The 20,324-nt window shown below is 39.1% G+C and overlaps 1 protein-coding gene across 1 annotated transcript in view; it reads right to left on the minus strand.

Annotated features, from left to right (window-relative positions):
• macrod2 (mono-ADP ribosylhydrolase 2) overlaps window positions 1-20,324 on the minus strand; it is a 470,247-nt gene that overhangs the window by 111,420 nt on the left and 338,503 nt on the right. Inside the window, exon 7 of the mRNA XM_008430201.3 lies at window positions 18,503-18,533. Coding sequence (XP_008428423.1) covers window positions 18,503-18,533 — 31 coding nt within the window. The remainder of the gene's footprint in view (window positions 1-18,502; window positions 18,534-20,324) is intronic.

The following is a 20,324-nucleotide window of genomic DNA, read 5'->3' on the forward strand; positions in this document are numbered from 1 at the left end:
TTATGGGGAAATTACACTTTGATGTGTGATCATGCACACCATTCCTTTGTTTTATCAGCTTGCCAACATGAACCTGGAGTCTAGGCATAATGCAGCAAACCATCATATTAACAGTTGTGTCAGCAGAGGAACCGTAACAGTTTGTTAACACTCTGAAGAAAAACTGTTCCTTGATTATTTTCTAATTAGACCAGGAAAAGGAAGACTGCTGGATACTAATCTGTAGATCACTTGCTGTCAGTGTAGATAACTTCACAGGACCCAACTCCAACAGCGAGATATTGACTTAAAAATCCTCTGGGGCTGCTTTACTACCATGGTAGAGTAAATATGCCAGAACCAAAAAAGCTGACAAATTGCTACCGAGAAGTTCCTCAGCTGATTTTAAAGTAACTACACACTACCTGGACAAAAAAAAAAAAAATATATATATATATATATATATATATATATATATACACAAGTCCTTCTAAAAAAGTTAGCATATTGTGATAAAGTTCATTATTTTCCATAATGTAATGTTACAAATTAAACCGTCATATATTTTAGATTCATTGCACACCAACTGAAATATTTCAGGTTTTTTATTGTTTTAATACTGATGATTTTGGCATACAGCTCATGAAAACCCAAAATCCCTGTCTCAAAAAATTAGCATATTTCATCCAACCAATAAAATAAATGTGTTTTAATACCAAAAAAGTCAACCTTCAAATAATTATGTTCAGTTATGCACTCAATACTTGGTCAGGAATCCTTTTGCAGCCTTCAATGCGGCGTGGCATGGAGGCAATCAGCCTATTGCACTGCCGAGGTGTTATGGAGGCCCAGGATGCTTCGATGGCGGCCTTCCGGTCACCTCTTCTCGTTGTGCAGTGTTTTCTGTCACACTTTTCCTTCCCACAGACTTCCCACTGAGGTGCACTCTGCGTACAGCCTATTCGTTCAGAAATTTCTTTCTGTGCCTTACCTTTACTGAGGGTGTCAATGATGGCCTTCTGGACAGCAGTCAGGTCAGCAGTCTTACCCATGATTGCGGTTTTGAGTAATGAACCAGGCTGGGAGTTTTTAAAAGCCTCAGGAATCTTTTGCAGGTGTTTAGAGTTACTTTGTTGATTCAGATGATGAGGTTAACTGCTCGTTCAGAGAACCTTATCATGATATGCAAATTCTTTGAGACAGGGATTTTGGGTTTTCATGAGCTGTATGCCATGAAATATATGCCATATATATATATAAGCATAGAGATGACCCCCGAAGGTTACCATCACTCACTCACACAGACTGATAAATGTTCCATAAAGACTCAAAGTGCCTCATGACAACAGTTAAAGGATACTATATATATATATATATATATATATATACGTATTTACATATCACCTTTATAAAAACCTTAATGATTCCCACTGGAAAATTACTACAGAGAATAATAACTTTCTAATTACTATTCTTCTGTCTGTGGAAGGTTTTTCTGATTATATATGCTTAACTGTCTCTCTTTCATGGAATGAACCATCCCGTTTTTGTGCTCTTAATTTTTTCCATAGAAAGTTCTGCTGGTCTAGTGATTCTGTGTATAACTGTGTGTGTTTCCTGGACACAGCCATTAGGCCATTAATCTGTTTTTTTGGGGGGTTTTTTCCACAGACGGTACTCCTAGTGGAAAGCTTTTGCTACCAATAAATTTGTGTACCATGTTTGTTTTACTTTCTATTCTCCCAGTGGATTTTGCATTTAGGTGGGTGTCTTACAGACGTAGCCACTGACACTGGTGCAATGAACAATGAGTACTCATTTTTACTTCCTTAGAAAGTACCCTAGTGACAGATCTGTTGGTGCCAATAGATAAGTACTGTTTCCCGTAAAAAGTGCTCTTAGACTCTTTATTTAGAGTATGCTTCCTTTTCTCTTAACTCCAAGTCATTCATGACAACTGGCCACTCTGGAGGTTTCTCACAGTTAAAGGATAACATTTCCTCCCCACTGTCACCCCATGTTTGCTCAGAATAAGACATTTCTGCATAGGTAAATTGATAGAATCCAGGGTTTCCCCCAGTGTATTATAGGCCTGGCGGCCCGCCATGCTTTACTAGCGCCACCGCCAGGCTAAGCCTTTCTTGTTTATTTATTTATTTTTTTTAGGAAATAAAAAAAATCACCTTTTTTTAAGCCGGATTGCAAGTGTTTCTGTTGCTCCAAGCGTTTCACTATCAGAGCAGATTTATTCCTAAAAGATATGTTTATAGAAAATATGTTTAAAGTTTATGCATTTAAATCCGGACCAATCACACCGCTGGGCCTCTGGCCGTTCCTCACGCTGCAGCAGCTGGATGTCTAAAGTTAACCTCAGCGCGGATCCCACGCTCCTCCTTTCACTCGAACTGGACACAGGCTGACCGCTATGGATATTTACATCAACCCCCTGTGAGGAATTATGATTAGTTATGAGGAGTTATTGATTAAGATAAGAGTTTAAACCCACCGCGTTAGCTCTGGTTGCGCAGCTCTACGTGAACCGCAGGAATAACTTGTAGTCGCGCTTTCAGAGGTGCTTTTTTGAAGAGAGTGATGTATATTTGTGAACAAAACATTATGCGGCGTTTACATCTCAACACGCTGCCCAGCGTTTGGCCCCGTCTTCCCTGTAAAGTTTAGGTCTGTGTTCCCGGTTGGCCGGTGCGTTAGTGGTTAACGACCCAGTGCAGGTTTATTCAGTGCATCGTGCAGGTTTAACCCGGTGAGGAGCTTTTGCTCTCCTCGCAGTCACGCATCACGCTGATTTTATATTATTTTATGATTATTACTAGTATTATTTTTCCGGTTACACTAAGCACCAAACCGTATCGAATGCTTTGTCCTCATATAGTCAGACAGAGTTAATGCGAGCGGCCACCGAACATCTGAAAAACTCGTCCAGAAACTCGACCAACCAAAATAGTTTATGTGACGATCAAAAACTCAACAGACACGAAATGAAAGAGCTACTAAAGCCACATTAGCAGCATTGAATTAAATCTCCCATTTGTTATTCATCTCTGCGCAGTGCAGCGGATTACCAAGTCATGCAGGGCCGGCAGGGGCGCAACTACATACTTTCTGAGGTGTATGCGAACATGTCATCGGCGCCCCCGGCCCCAATGACATAAACCTGGACAATTTATCTTTAATTAAAGTATCAATAATAATAAATGTGCATATATGTGACTAGATTGCTGCCTACAGGGCAATTAAAACGAATGAAACAAAAACAGGGCAATTTTGATCATTTAACATATAAGTGAGCCAAAGAGCCACTTCTGTTGGCCTGTGTCTAGAACTGCCTGTGGGCTGGGCTGTAGGTCTGAGGCTTTTTGTTAGCATGTTTTCTATCATTCTTAGGATACCAGCTCATTCCATCTCCATATTCACCTTGTGTAAATTACAAACTATTTCTCTCTTTATATATATCGGCATATATATATATATATATATATATATATATATATATATATATATATATATATATGCCGATCGATCAGCTGATCATAATCGGGCCGATTTCCGTGAAAAAGTGTATGATCGGTGATCGCCGATCAGTCTCTTGTTGCTGATACCGATCACCTGCATCTCATTTCGCAGCCTGCCTGTGCAGCTGGTCTCCTCTTTCCTTCACACTGCACAAACGCGCAGCAACAAATCCTAAGCGATGTGGTGTGGAACTATAGCACTGAGTGAATGGGCACAAAAATTGAAGCACGTGGGGTGAAGCAGGTCAAAATGCATCAACACAACGAAGCTAATACGACATAAAAACAATGCCATACTTGACGGAGTTTGGCAACATCGAGGCTCACTGCAGTAAAAAAGACATATGGAGGATCAGATAGCAGGTAAAGCAGCGCACAGCTACAAACACTCACCCGGATTAGCATGACGGTCAGAAAGCTAAACAAATAACCCGCAAAATGATTTAAGTCTTCGAGCTCCGATGTAAGACGCTGGTTCTGTTCTCGCTGTTGAACCGCTGCTACGCGCTACAGGTAGTAATATTTGACAGACGGAGCGCCGCTTCTGCTCCTCCTAGTAGTGACTCTCACACCGAACCTCTGTTTAAAGCTGCAGCATCTAACTTTAAAAAATACATTTTACATAAGTATTAAAACTTTCGCTGTCCTAACATGAGACAGATAATCTCTGAAAAAATAATCGATCTCCTCCCTGTTCTGCATAATTACTCCGCTCAGTCAGAAACAGCCACTCAGAACATATAATGTAACCGGTAGTGCTTATGATAAAAATAAAAATAAATTATGCGATCGGTATCGGTGATCGGCCCTCATGGTCTGATCACCGATATATATATATATATATATATATATATATATCTACATATAGATTTATATATTTATAGAGATATAGATTTTTATATATAATATATATAATAATGCCTCTATTTCTAGGACAGGGGGAGTAGTTTAACTGGCAAACCTAAAAAGCAATAAATTATAACTGCAGCTTACCAATTTGTATTTGTGAACAAACAGAGCTGAAACTCAAGGATTAAACTCACAGCATCAGATTGTAGCTGTAGTAACAAACCAATCCGACTATGAATATTGTTCCTTGAACTTCTACAAAGTAAACTTGCCAGCTCCTTAAAATCGTACAAATAAATGTTAAGTCATTTAAAGTCTTTTAATTTATATATGTTGAAACCATTATGTCAAATTTAGCAGCAATGATAATCTCAATAAACAAATGTTACATTTATATATCTGTGGTCTATGTTAAAATATTAGCATTTATGGGGCCCCTGAAGCCCTGGGGGGCCTGATGGAGCCGCTGACTTAATTTGGATTTAACAGAAGTGAACATAATTGATATTTATTTTAATTGTATTTTTTGATTAGTTGTTTTTAAGGCTAGTTGTGGGTTTATATAGCAGTTTACTGACGATGTTTTCCCATAACATATAATTACCCAGTGATATTTTTACTTTTATTGTCTACTTAACATCTTTTAATACAAAAACACGGTGGACCACCAGTGGAGCCCTGACCACTGGGCTTAGCAAGTTTTCTGGGGGAAACCCTGGAATCTGTTGAATTTTCTTAAATTACATAATTTGACTGAACTGCATGTGAACCTAACTGAATTTCTGACTAAACTGATACATTTACCCAGATATGAACTGGAACTGGATACTTTTAAAGTGTTTTGAGATCACACAGGGTTTCCTGTGTTGAGAAGCTATAAAGCTAAACTGAGTTTAATATTGTATTTCTGCATTCGGTGATTTCAACTTTACCTGCCTCTCATTATGATCCCGTATGTGTCAGATTATTGATGGACATCAAAGATGGGGACAAAGAGAACACTTAGACTGCTAAAGTATAATAAAGAATTGTACAATACTTGAGTAAAAATGTGAAAAGACAGCGATTAACAATCATTTTGCCAGGGGAAAGGTGGAGAGAAAATAGTGATCAGACAACACCCATATTTTTCTTCCATTTTGTAAGGATTTAACTCTGTTCAATGCATCGTCTGAAGAAAATTGCTTGACATCAAGCCTATAGTCAAAAAGTAAAATTTAAGTTTTCCACAAGGGATAATAACTGAACACCTAAATGATGGAAAAAGGTATTACATTTGGATGACTACACATTAACCCTGATCCAGCAGCATTGGGTGCATTGGGGTAAGAACCTAGGTGGAGGAAGTGATGCATGATGTCTTAAGCCCATCGTTCAAGCTTGTGGGGGCAGTTTTATAATTTAAGGTTGCTTCAGTTGGTCAGGTCATGTTCAGCACTGTTAGAAGTCCAAAAAAATTAGGTCAGCTGTCTACACAAAAACACAGAATGACCACGTTTCTTCCATTATTACATGCATTTCATTTCCAGGCATTTTATGAGATGACAACGCCAGAAATCATCAAGTTCAAAGTAGAAAAAAGTGGATCTCAAGGAGATGAAAACATTTCTACATAAGTCCAGACCTTATGTAGAAAGGTCTGGACAATCATTAAGACGACAAAATAGAAAGTTCTGACTCTTTTGTCATCAATACAGGATTGCAAATTCATGACTTAATCTTGCTGCTTGTGTTTTTGAAGAAATATTTTAAGTTTTGAATGTATTCCATAAGGTAGTTAGCTGCTGGCTGTCCTGTAAGTATCCTGTCAGCAACATGTGTCCAGCGCAAAATGCGATGCCAACAAACAAGCATGGCATGTTTCTTCAGTCGCTGTGACCCAGGCAGGATTTAAGACTCCGTTTAAAACCCCCGACCCCGTAAAGAACTACAGGTTGCAGCAGACAGTCTAACAACAAAGGTTAACACCTCAATTTCAACCAGCATCAACTGGATCCAGTGGCCAGGTCACATTCTACCTTGTTAGTTAGCACATGGGTCATATTTTCAAATGTAGACTTTTTTTTTATTTTGTTCAATCATTGACATCAGTGTGTGACCCATGAAACAGCTTTACAAGAACAGCATCAACCTGTCCTTTCATACAGATGTAAAGGAAACTGAAAGGACGTAAAGACTTAACCTGAACATTTATTGATTTTTTTTCTGTATCTGTGACTCCTCCCGTCAAAGCCACTCAGTAACTTCTACCAAAATTCTCATAATCACCTGCTTAAATAGTCAATAAACAACATATGCAGATTTATGCTCTAGGTCTTCACCTATGCGACTGCTGTTGATGCCTCTCCCCTTTTCTCTGTTTTCCTCCTCCTCTTTCTCAGCTTGACAGGAGTGGCCAAGTTACACTGATGAGAGTAGAGGGGGCTGAGACACTGCCAAGCCCTCGCCAAGTTCCCGTTCAAGCTCAGGGTGAGGCAAGATGTGAGCTGCATACCAGCCAGCAGCGACTGCCATCCTGCTCCTACAGCTCTGTTCTGCAGCATCTGCAGACAGTGCAAAGTCTGTTCACGGCTCCTGTCCTTTAACAGGAGCCCCCAAGAGCCATGCGCTCAGGAGCTAATCCAGAATGCCAAAATCTTCTAGTCACCTGATTTCTCCTACATCTCAAGCACACTTAACCTTTTCAGATGTATCTTTTTTTTTCCTGCTGATGCTTCCTTTTAAGAAGCTGTTCTCACACCTGTGCAGGTGTACCGACACCCAACTTGCACATCAAGTAACATAGGCAAACAGATGTGCAGCAGACAGGAAAGCTGAGGAAAGTAGTTTCGGGGAGATGGGACCAGCTGTTCAGTTAGCACAGACACAAGAAGTGTCAGAAGCACATAAACAAATGAACAAAAAAATGTAAATAAAGAATTAAGTATCTACCTCTGTCCCCCGAGTCTGAACACGGGCTGGTAAACTACCTGCAAAACAGAGACTAAAACATAATAATAGTTCCTCCATGTCACCATAAATGAGCTAAAGAGAGCATTCAATCCGTTCAGAGCAGTTTCTATAAATTGTCTATTGATTTGACAACTACACCTATTAATCATAGCAGAGCTGGACAGAACATGGGTTGAAAGAAGTGAACCAGAGGCCTAATTAAAAAAAAAAAAAACTATTAAAGCAATACATACAGAAGCAATACAGACAAAAAAATGAGATCTGGCAGGAAAAGAAGTATCAGTTGAGCTGCAGGTGGCCTGGCAGAGGAACTCAAAGTTACAAAGTTATGACAGCACCAATTTCAGTGGATCAGCAGCTTTCTCTCATCATGCTACTTTAAACTTTCCTCTCCTCTCCTCTCTCTTTGCCTCTGTCTCTTTCAGCTTGGCCAAGTATATTTAAACTGAGAGGAATGGATACAATAAAGTACTTTAAAACTCAACCTCTAGCACCACTCCTGGGCTTCCGAGTCCAGGCACCACCGGCAGCACTGCTGACACAATCCACTTTCTGAAAGATGTGCAGCACAGGATTGAGCCGAGTCCTTTATATGCTGAAGTGCACACAAAATGCACAAATTCTGTGCTGCTCTTACATCTCTTCCCCTCGACTGCCTCCTTTCTAGGGTTTCCTGTGTGCAGCGTTTAGGAGAAGCCAATCTGTCAGGTGGTGAGGCGCTAGCATTAGCCACAGTGATGGTGGGCCCTCCAGGGTCTCTGCTCGATTTGGCTCGCCTCTCTACTATGCTGGGAATATGGCTGGCTCAGAGAGATTTGTCTTAGTGAGGTGCACTGATGGGAAATGTGCGGTGCAGCGCCCCTGATGAGGGCTCAGGTGGTGCAGTGTTATTTCAGCTGAAGGCTTCTCTACTTTATCACCCAGCAGAGAGCAGCATCCGGAGAAAAAGGATCCAATGGCACGTGGCATGTTTTACGAAGGCACTTTGTGAGAATGTTTGCATAAGACCCTGAAAAAAAGCTAAAACAGTTTGTAAATGCCAAATTAAGTTCATGGCATTTGATATCATACAGGTAGAAGGCAGCGTCTCCCAGTGCGCCATTAGTTCCTTCTAGCTTGTTTTGGAATATGTTTAAATGCTAATTAAATATATTTAAAATGGTGTGGTTCAATGTTGTTTTATTAGGAAGATAATCTTGTCTTACTCCTGTTATAGAGATATAACATTTAAAACAAGTTTTTTAAAAAGAAAATACATTTTTGTCCAATCTTCTATGTTTAAACATGCTCATTAAATCTTCCTTCCTGGTATTAGTGACTCAGAAAATATAGTCTTAAATTATACAAATATAAAACAAGAAACAATGTTTAAAAAGCTAAAAGTTTTTGTCTTCAGACTGAGTGAAATGATGGCGTCACAACACAAAAAGCAAGCACATCCATCATGTTATCATCTCAGTTATTTTTCATAAACTATTTTACATGTAGGTGAATATATCTTCATTAAGACGCATAATACGAGTCCCTCTTTTCAAAATCCAGGCCCTGACAGACAGGCAGAATGAACCACTTAAGGTGTGATACAATATAACGCAGATTAGCTGATGGCAGTTTGAACGAGAGGAAGAAATCAGTAAGTGAAGGCAGCACTTTTGCGGGCTGCTCTAGTTGAGGGAAGCAGAGCTGCGTGTTCATGTGGAAAGCACGCTGGGAAGTAGGGTTGTCACCCCAAAAGGGCCCAGAGGAGAGGTGAGGTGACCCGGGGTGGAGGACGGAGTAGCGCCCCAGGACTCCATACGCCGAAGCGTGGGTGTCAAACTGCCCGGAGCAGCTCTTACACCAGCAGTGCAACACGACAGCGGGGCCGTGACCGACTTTGAAGCCCACAGAAGGTTACAGAGACAAAGAGAGATGGGAGGCTGCTGAATGAGGAAGAGAGGCAGAAAAAGAGGCGGAAAGATGGAAAAGTAGCCTCCGTGGCAAAACAGTTTATGACCTTCCTTGGAAACATTCCATAAAGGTGAAGGCTGGAATGTCCTAAATGCTAAAACTGAAACTCCCTAATTTACTTTTTTTTAAAAACCCAAAACATTCTCAACTCTGTGTGATCTGCAGGAGTTAAGCACAAACCACTCTTTGCAGAAGCACTTATTGACCTGAGATTACTCAGTGCTTTTACATTTGGCTTATCATCCATGACAATGTTGGAGCAAAGCAAGTGTTTAGCACAATGCAAGCTGTGTGACTCTATTAAATGGGCTACAAAGTTCCTGTTGCCACTCTGCTGCCCACAGATACCACATATTGCTCCGACGCACCTTGAAATTCCCAAACCCAGCCGGACTAAGCTCCGTGTAGTAAATCCTAGGCTTTAAGAGAGGGGGTACATTTTCCCAAGCCATCTCTGGCTAGCAAGCAGAAAGCCATCAACGTTAAGAGATAAGGTGCCATGAATATCTGGCACCCTCCTAATCCTAGACAAGGATGAAGAAAGCCAGAGCATGATGCTGGCGAAAGGAAAAAAAATAAAAAAATCTTTGCTGTGAAACACCTTTGATCTGTACAGAGGAGCACTGTGGACATACCAGTAGAGCTTGGCTGGATTACAACCACATATCTCCCACAGGCACCAGCCAGTGCTGAAACTCCTTTGTCAACAATCTGCAGATCCGTCACGGAGACAGATGCACCAAAGGTGGAAGGTTAGCCATAAACAGGGAAATATTTGTCCAAAGTAGAGTGGCAGCTCTGCTGCGCTGAGCACCTCTGATTATTTTGATAGGGTTATAAATGCATGCTTGAGAGGGTATCTGTCAGGCAAACAGTACACGTAATCTTCATGTCCTTGCGTTCACATCCTACCCGTCAATCCTCAGCTCCATGCAAACATTAATCTGAACAGACGTCTCCTGGAGTGTACCAGTCATCACAAGGCTGCTGGAAAATGCTCTTTCAGTGTCCAATGTGATCCTTGCAAGGCTAAGGTTTCTGCAGTAGGTTTGCCTAACTTTCTGAAATAAGCACAACCTCAGAAAATATACTGACACAAATTAAAGCAGTAATAGAGGTGTTAGTTTTTGTTAGCTTTGTTCAGATTTTTCTTTAAAAGACATAAAGGAAGGGAAAATACTGCTATAGATTGGCCCTGAATGCTTAGCTGGAAGATATGCTTTGATTTCCAATGACTTGTTTCAAGTTGAAATGTTGAAAATGTCAGTTTCAAGTGAAAACATCAGGGGTCTCTTCTGCCTCAACCTCGAAATCCAGCATGGTTGCTATTAGAGGTGTGCCGATTGATCGGCCTCCGATCATAATCGGCCGATTTCCGTGAAAAAGTGTTTGATCGGTGATCGCCGATCACAGTCTCTTGTTGCCGATCACACAAACCGATCACCTGCTTCTCATTTCGCAGCCTGCCTGTGCAGCTGGTCTCCTCTTTCCTTCACACTGCGCAAATGCGCAGCAACAAATCGAAAGCGATGTGGAACTATAACGCACTGAGTGAATGGGGAAGTTTGCGTGTTGCGGCGGAAAATTGAAGCACGTGGGGTGAAGCACGTCAAAATGCATCAACACGACGAATCTAATATGGCATAAAAAACAATGCCATACTTGACGGAGTTTGACTACATCGAGGCTCACTGCAGTAAAAAGATAGCAGGTAAAGCAACGCACAGCTACAAACACTCACCCGGATTAGCATGACGGTCAGAAAGCTAAACAAATAACCGACAAAATTATTTAAGTCTTCGAGCTGCGATGTAAGACGCTGGTTCTGCTCTCGCTGTTGAACCTCTGCTACGCGCTACAGGTAGTAATATTTCACAGACGGAGCGCCGCTTCTGCTCCACCTGGTAGTGACTCTCACACCGAACCTCTGCCTAAAGCTGCAGCACCTAACTTAAAAAAATTAATTTTACACACGTATTAAAACTTTCGCTGTCCTAACATGAGACAGATAATCTCTGAAAAAATTATCGATCTCCTCCCTGTTCTGCATAATTACGCCGCTCAGTCAGGAACAGCCAATCAGAACTAGCAGTAATCAGCTAGCCGCCATGCTAACAGGAAGTTTTCATGCAGTAACTCAGGATTGTTTATTGAAATGGATCCTGTATTTGCCTTTGAATGTTAAGTTTTATACTTAAATCTTTTGGCAATGTTGAGAGGTTTTATTTTGACTTTTTGCATTATTTAGCCTCTTCAGAGCCTTCATATGTTATCAGTCTGTTAAAGATAGTATTATTGATAGCAGTACAATTTGCACAATGCCTGTTTTGTTTTGCTTTGTTTTTTTCTTGGAAAAAGCTATTTAAAAGCTTTTATCTAAATTAAGGTGAATTCTATTTCCATATAACCGGTACTGCTTATGATTAAAACAATAATAATTATGTGGTCGGTATCGATGATCGGCCCTCCTGGGTGATCGGTATCGGTATCGGCAGGAAAAAACCTGGTCAGCACATCTCTAGTTGCTATGCTTAGGAACATAAGTGTCGTAATAAACCATTTATTAGCAGTTCTCACTGCTTTTACTTCATGAAAACAGGTACAAGTTAAACTTTGCAAACTTTGCACGCAAACGTCTTGCTTTATATTTTCAAAATCAAAGAAAATGCAAGGAAAAAAATGTTTCTCAATTAGTTTTATAGCAACTTAAATTTGAAATAAAGCTTTTTTATGTATATATTTACTAGGACAGCCTAATTTATATGGTTAAGTGTAGTTAATCAGCTTTGGATTCACCTTGCAAGTAGTGGTTCTCCAAGTTTCTATTGAGCATTAATAAAGGTAATCCAAATACAAACAGCAAAACAACTTGGAAAAACGTTTTTTATGCCAGTGATTCCTTTCAATGCTTAGTGTGGAGAGCACTGAGCCAGCAAACCATGATAAAGTCACATGAGCAGCTCACTAATGAAATTTGTACCAAAAATTAATTTAATTTTAACCGGAGCGACACTGAACTTTTAAAGTGTAGTTGAAATGTGCTCCCATGTTCTCAATATAATTGCAAAGTGCAGAATTTGACAATTTGTTGCATCTATTATGGAGCAATTAACTTTATTTCTATTGTCTGAGGGGAGTGCTGTTATTACTTGAGTGGTTTTTAGAAACAAAAGAAAATAGCTCGTGTTGTTTTGATATTTTTACTTTTTTGAGAAAACAAAAATTGATGTAAAAAGAAATGAAATCAACATAAATTGTTAACTAAAAATGATCTTGGCAATTTTTTTCCAGTGTTGCCGAGGTCATGGTGATGGGGTCAAGATTTTCTCTCTTTTTCCTCTAACGTTTTGGAAACCACTGGTCTATGCTGGATCCTAAAATAGAACTTTATACAAGTGGAGTTGACTGTGCTTCTAGTTTATGTGAAAAAAAAAAAAAAACTGTTCCAAGAATGTGTTAGAGGAAGGACAGAAAAGAACGAGACACTAAAAGAGAAAGTGACCTCTCTAAGTCGAGGTAGTTGGACCCTTGGCTCTTTTGCAGGGAGACATTGAGAGGTGTCTTCTCCTTGGAAGGAATAATCCATTTAAACCCGACTTGCACACCTGTGATTGATGTCCAAACAGAAGCAGCACTTAATAACCTCTATCATGCTGGGTGACCTCGTGGCCCACGGTGGGCACCAGTTTGTTTATGGGTGGTACCTCCGACACACTATCTGTGCAGAAATTCTGTTGTGGCTAATGGGCCGGACTGAGGGATTGGACTGTCAGCGCAGTGTGAGCCCTCATTTTTCTTTCCGAGCGTCTGAGGTACAACCCGCGCTCCCTTACTACAACCCAACCTCCCTGTCCTGCCGACATCTGTCAGTGGAGATGGAGTCCTTTGGAAGACGGAGGCGTGTTGGAGAGTGTCAATTAGCATTAGCTTTCCTGACAAATCTGTTTTTCCTCATCACACAAAGGCCTTGGATAACTTGTTCCTAATTTCTCTGTCACAACAAGGGGGGGAATAAATTTGCCTTCCAGCTGCAATTCAAGTCTAGAACTAGGACAGCAGTGTTGCCAACTTTGGAAGTTGACATAAAGGAATGAAGAAACATCCAATCCAGATTGTTTAATATTAACAACAACTAAGCAGTGATTTTAACAACCTTTATGAAGCAAGCCATTATTATAGCAAGCAGACTTAAACAGAACAGACGTGAATTTAGCTGGACTGTGTTTGTAAAAATGAGAGACATTTGTGGGTATCAGATTTTGATTACTGTCATTTTAAGGGGATTAACAATAAGAATCCTCCTCTTGCAATTGGATGGCTGTGGGTTTGATTTAATCTATATCCAGCTACATGTCAATGTGTCCCCAGGGTAAGGCAATTAAACCCAAATTACCTACTGATCTACATATTAGTTTATGAATGTGTGCACATTTATGAGTGCAATTGGGTCAATGTGACTCTATTGTAAATATGGTGAATTTAACCACAAACGTGTATGTGAATAACTTCAAATTATCATGTACATTTTTCTCTCTCAAATCCTAGTAATAAACAATAAGCTAAAATCTATTGCAATGTGGGAAATATTATACCAATGTCTTGGATATGATGTTGAATGTAAGTGTTTTTTTTTTTATCCTGCTGCCCCCTTTCCTCATCAGGAGCGATTTTGACATTTGACGGCATTAATTCCTCCAAGTGTTGGACTTTCCGTGAGAGTTCTTTGACATTACCTTCACATGATACAACAATCTCGCAGACGTAATCTCCTGTGTTTTGTTCTGTCTTCAATGTTTTCAGCTAACAGTGCTCATAATAAAACATAACTTTCAGACTATAAGCTACAACTTTTTTTATTTTTTTATTTTTTTACACACTTTGAATACTGCGGCTTAAATGACAATATGGCTAATATACAGATTTTTACCAATGGGTTTTCAAAGGCTGGACTGCTGTGTGTTGAAGAGGACAGCAAAACCTTAAGGGTGAATTTGCCTTGAGACAAAAGTGACATTGGGAGCAACAATGAAAGAGAAACTGAGAAAGTGTGTAGTGAATTCTGAGAGTGTTCAATTCCAACAAGGAAGAAGACGACGTTGGTGGTTTTAGGGCCCAAGAGGAGGATGAACATAGCGATCAATTGCTTTTCATGGTAGCAGGGCTCACGTTCACAGAATATTTTACATCTCTTGACTGTTTTTGTAAACAAGCTTGCAGCTTTTCACCTCTGTCTCTCTCAGCTTAAGAAATGGTCAGGTTTCTGGACAACAGTTGTTTGGATATTGTGCCAGACAACTAAATCTGGAAAGAGTAGTTATTCCTTAATTGATTCAATCAGGTAGGTTTTGATTAAAACTGATCCTAAGGTTCAGTTTGTGTTTCTTCTTAGAAAAATAGTCTTCCAAGAGAGACGACCTTAAAAGATACTGATCTATTAATCAGAAGTGAGGTCGTAATATGAGAGCTTTGCTAAACAGATAATAATGATCCGATTTTTTTTAAACAGATCTATTTTCAGTTCCACAAAGGTCATCAATCTATTCCACTGAAAAGCAGGTTCACATCGAAATTGTGACACATTGTCAATTAATATTAAACTTTACAGTTTACATGTACTGCTGTAGATCCCCATTATCCTTAACAAAGTCTCTTCTTATAAGACCCCCACATAATAATATCATAATGGTAAATTAATGTGATCTGGCAAAAAAGAACTGTTGTAAGTGAAATGTCCAAACAGAGGTGCGCATTTCCAGATACTGGCTGTTGGTGATAACACATAACTTACGATTACAGACAGTCAGCCATTTTGGATAAGCTATTTTTCTTCAAACAGCTTTGAACTTACTCTTAAAAACACAACACAAAGCCTCATCAATTTAATATACAGGGTTTCTTCTAAGTTTCAAACAATGGATGATTGCAGATTTCAATGGATTGTTGCCAAACCTAATCAGTTGTTACTTGATTTACAGCCAAAGACGCGCATACCACAGAGGCAGATAAAAAAAAAAGAACACAGGAGGAAAGACATGAGGAAGATGTGACTCACACTCCAAAAGGCTTTTGTTTACGTTGCTGAAATGGTAGCTGACCTTAAAGGTTATCTAAAATGTACAGAAAATGTCAAACCTCCTGACAAGAGAGCAAGGCCTCTCTCAGAGCACAGCAGCACTCTGGGGGCACAGCGAGGAGTCAGAGAACAACATCACAGAGGCTGCAAAGCCGTATGCTCAAGTTACTTTCAAAGTCCCTCCTCTATTTGCCCTCTGCTGTGTGAGGATCTTTAGTCTTAATCAGCTGTATTGTTCTGTGAAGATGCAGTTATGGGAAGCGCTAAGCTGTTTATTTATTGAACAGGCTGTTTAATTCCTCCCCACTACTGCATGCTTGGCTCTGCAGACACTATTCTTTGATGTTAGGGCGCTCCTGGTGGAGTGCTACGACAGGCTCCCACTGGTGAAGCAGCACACAGTACAACGATAAACAGCAATAAGTTGTGGCCTAGTCAGCAGCAGCAGAATACACAGCAAACTACAGCTCTCTTTGTCGCGCGCGCTCTAGGACAGCCTTTGTGTTCCCACCGCAGAATGTGTGTAAGCAACTCCTTGGTATTTCATAACATCCATCATAGGATAAAATTAATGAGGATCTGTTGTACAATGTATGGAATCTGTCACTAACACCAAAGTTGTATAACAAAAAACAGAACAAAAAAAAAAAAAGAGAAGCAACTAGAAAGATAAAGTGATTATATCCTTAGGTGTTCAGTAATAAGATTTTCAGATGTGCTCATAAATAAAAACAACAAAAAAAGGTACGTTGTGCAGTGCGACAATAAGAAATTATACATTAAAAAAAAAAGCAAACACCGAAGAAAGTATTAACTCTGAAGATAATATAGGTGTAAACATCTGGTAATTCATAAGCATGTTTTACAACACACACACACTGCTCTATACTAATAAGAAAATTTAGCACTGCATGAGGATGCGTGGACATTTTGTAGCCATTAACATTCAGGGAAGTTTCAGCCGGTTTAATGAGCACTGCCAAAGTCTGTCAGGCTGTGTAATCAGTGCTCCTCTGCGTTTAGTAATTCAGGGTCCCTCGGTGACAGCTGCTGGTTAGTTATAGTGCCGATTTAATAAAGGAGGAAAGGTGATGGCTTTGGTTGGAAATTGCATCTTTTTTAATGACTATTAGGAGAAAACAAACAGATGTGGACTGTCTGTGAACCCAGGCCCCTTTACTGGACCTTTGTGAGTGATTCCAGTTTTGCACATATAGCTGCATTATAATGCATGTGCCTATCTGTATATGTAAGCATTGCCTTTTTATTTTACAACATAGATAATTCCATGGTTAAATGTTCCTGTTTATTAATTAATATTATTAATTAGAATTTGTCCTTCAAATTGAAGGGAATGCATTGTTTGGAAGTACAAATGGCGCCAGTCACATTTACCGCATCACCACTCCCTGTAAAAACATTTAAAGCACCATTATCTCACACAAAAATTACAGGACAAATATGCTCTAAATTAATATTTCATAAGCTTACAGAGAGGGGGGATCTATGACCATTGCTGTTTGCACAGTCTCTCTTCTGGATATATAACTTGGATCACCATTTTGTTAAATGACCCAGAGATGACCCACTTTCTGATTTGGCTCAGCAGTCATCCTGTCTTCAGTGTTTATTTAAAATCTCCTAATATTTCTACATTAATGATACCTCGCACTTTACTATGGTTCCCTGTGGTTTTTAAAAAAAGAAACAGGCCCACAGCATCATAAATTCTTCACCATGAAGAGTAAGTTATTTGTTTTCCACATATTTATTATTTTCTTCACTCCTAACACACATGAAGTGTTTGTGGGTAAAAAGTTCAATTTAAGTTATGTTTAGCCACACAGTTTCAACTGAATATCTGCTTAGGTTTGAGCAAAATCAGCATGTTTATTTTATTTTTATGGTAGGCCAGGAAAAAATAAAAACATCATGGCATGCCTCCCAAACGACCAGTTGGCATGTAAATATTATACAATAACTGACATGGAGACTTGCAGCAAATCTCAAAGTGAGTTTGGTAGTTATTTTGTTTGCTGTCGCTATTTTTTATTTTTTTTATACCCTTCTTGCTATTTTCCTCACTCTGAGTGGGGGGAAGGCAAACTTGTGTTAATGTTCAGCCTTGTTGCCAGTGGCTCGAAGAAATTGGACTGTGTCACGTCCCTTTTATACCCCAGAGAAACGCTGAGAAATTCATTACTTGGTAATTGGAAATTCTAACAAACTCTGATCAGTATGAGGAATGTTTTAGTAGCATTTATTTTAAAAAGATAGAGGAATCAATAATTGTGCCAACTGTGATTTCAATAATTATTTCTACTTTAACTTCACATTATGCTGCAGTAGTAAAAGATGCCGCTTGCTAAATTAAATCAAGCTTTGGTGAAATATATACATATTCCAACTGTAAGAAAATTAATGTTAGCACTGCAGTATTTTTAACACAGAGTTCATATATTTTTTTAAATAATTGGACTTAAGATGCTTTAATTTTTCAGTTTTTTTTACTCATTGTGCTCAGAAATGTTCTGGACTGACTAACTTTTTTCTGTTTTTCAAAAATCGTGCTCAATTTTACAGAAGTTGTCACTGTCTACTTGAAATACAATAGAGCTGACTTATTGTCAGTTACAGACAAGGAAGATTAGCATGTTAATTAATCCATAAACATTTGGCTCCTGCTGATATTATTGAAGCTGTATGCTAATTCAATGCAAATAATAAACTGCATGATGACAAGGAAAAAAAGAAATCCTCTCCACAGGGGAAATTAAAATTTCACTAAACAGCAACAACTAATTTTCTTGTATCCAACTTTGCTAAGACAAAGAACTCCTAATTCAGTTTATCCCAACAGCTGTAAAGTTTTCTTCTGTGACTTTTTGCAAGTGACTTTGTTTAAGTGCAATGAGCACACCTCCTCTTTTCCAGGGATGCCTTCCAGCACATTCGCTTGGGCCCCATGAGAGGACAAAAGTCATGTGTCTTTATTTTGTTAACCTTCTTCTACACTGCTTTTCCTTGTATATGATAAAAGAAAAGTTTTTGGTTGAAAATGATAGCTATAATTTATACTGAAACAAGAGTGTTTGCAAAGTTATGTGAGAAAAATACATGTAGAACATGCAAAGGGAATAAATCATTTTGAGGAACGTTTAAAGCTTACCATAGATGCCTGTGGAAATGCATGGGAAGGCCTGTGCAAAAAAAAAAGAAGAACAAAGTAGTAATTAATATGCAACCAAAAAATAATGACATTTCAATGTATAACAAGATTGTGAAGAAGATGCAGATGCCATGACTATGTTTATCTTTAATTGAAAACACAACGATGTGATTTTCTGTTTGAAATCCGCAGCAGAGGAATTTAGACATAATGAACTATGTACCTGCCCATTATACATGTGCATTAAACTGCAGGCATTGTGGGACACACAACGTTTACCTTTGGATAGAGGCTGTTTACCTCTGTTTGCCTTCACCTGTTTGTTCCCAGGAGAAGCAATTTACAGAACTCATTGCATAAATCCCTGCAATGCTAATGTACAACTATAATGTGAATATTGATGCAGCTCCCATTTACAATGCACACAGTTATACAAGTTAAAGCTGCTGTTTTTAAACAACAGGCTTCTAAAGTCTACAATATACACAGTTCGAATATATATTTGAAGAAAAGTCAGGATCACAGCGTGTTAAAGATGATGTCTGGTGAAATTTCATTTGGGACAGAGGCTATTAATAGTCAGTATCCATAACAGCAGTAGTTAGCTTATTTTGCCAAAGGGGAACAGTGAAACCCACTCATGTAAATTCATAGGTACATGTACAGTAGAGCGTGTTACCTAATAACACACGAATATCTAACTAAGCCCTGATTCTGTCTGTGGCCTACAGCTTAAACTTATACATAAATTTATGACATTTCTTTATTTAGACATGATAGCAAACCTGAGAGTTTTAGCTGCCAACTGTGATCCAAGTAGGTTTTTCAGTGCCTAACATAAACCCCAGTTACTCAACAGCAGAAACACATATCCACATAAATGGATGGACCAGTCTGACACAATAACAATGTCTTAAAGTAATCTCTAACAGAGTCTGATTAAATTTAACTCCCGTTTCCTGTTAATGATGTACTGTCTGTGATTTTATGCCAGCAACACCCACAATGCAAAGCAAGCTATGCAGCTGTGCTTTGAAGAAAAAAATGTTTTTAAAAATGGCCTATTTGTGAGCTTGGCTTGCATATCTGTATTATAGGTCATGCATATTAATATAAGCAGTTCTTCCAAATAAGCTAAGTGTTTTTACCCATTAAAATGACAATCACAGGGCATCGGGTGCCTCGGTTAGTAAAGTCTGCAGAGGCTACAGTCCTCGAAGCGGCTGTCCTGGGTTCGATTCTCTGTCTCAGGTCATTTACAGCATGTCCTCCCCTTTTCTCTCAACCATATTTACTGTCAATTTACTGTTCAATAAAGACCAGTAAAGAATAAAAATCTGAAAACATTTAAATAAACATTTAAATAAAAACAGAGTTGGCTGCTTCATTCTCTGGTCCCTCTGCATCATGTGTTCAATAATCTTTCTTATTGGAGACATCTGGAAAGTGACTTGAATAAATGAATTGGTCTCTCACTTCTCAACAAGTAGGAGACGCTATGGCGAGCAACTAAGTTGTCTAAAAGCAGACTGCTTGTTCTCCTTTTTCAGCTACAGTTAACATTTCTCTGAATAAGCTGCAAATGATTGTCACTGACTCATTATAATTTAGACTCACGTATTTATGCATATGAGAGTTAAATGAGGAGGGTTACGATGTATAGCAGTAGGGCAGATGCTCTATTTACGAAAACCATGAAGACTCCCACATACTTGAGTCCTCAAGTGGTTGTCTACATGAAGAAAAGTTTTCACAATGCATACTCAGTAAGCTGTTCACAGATCACTGTTGACAGTGTGGCACTATCCTTCAGAGACACAAA

The sequence above is a fragment of the Poecilia reticulata genome, chromosome 15, assembly GCF_904066995.2.
Source record: "Poecilia reticulata chromosome 15, P_reticulata-male-v2, whole genome shotgun sequence".
Taxonomy (NCBI): Eukaryota; Metazoa; Chordata; class Actinopteri; order Cyprinodontiformes; family Poeciliidae; genus Poecilia; species Poecilia reticulata.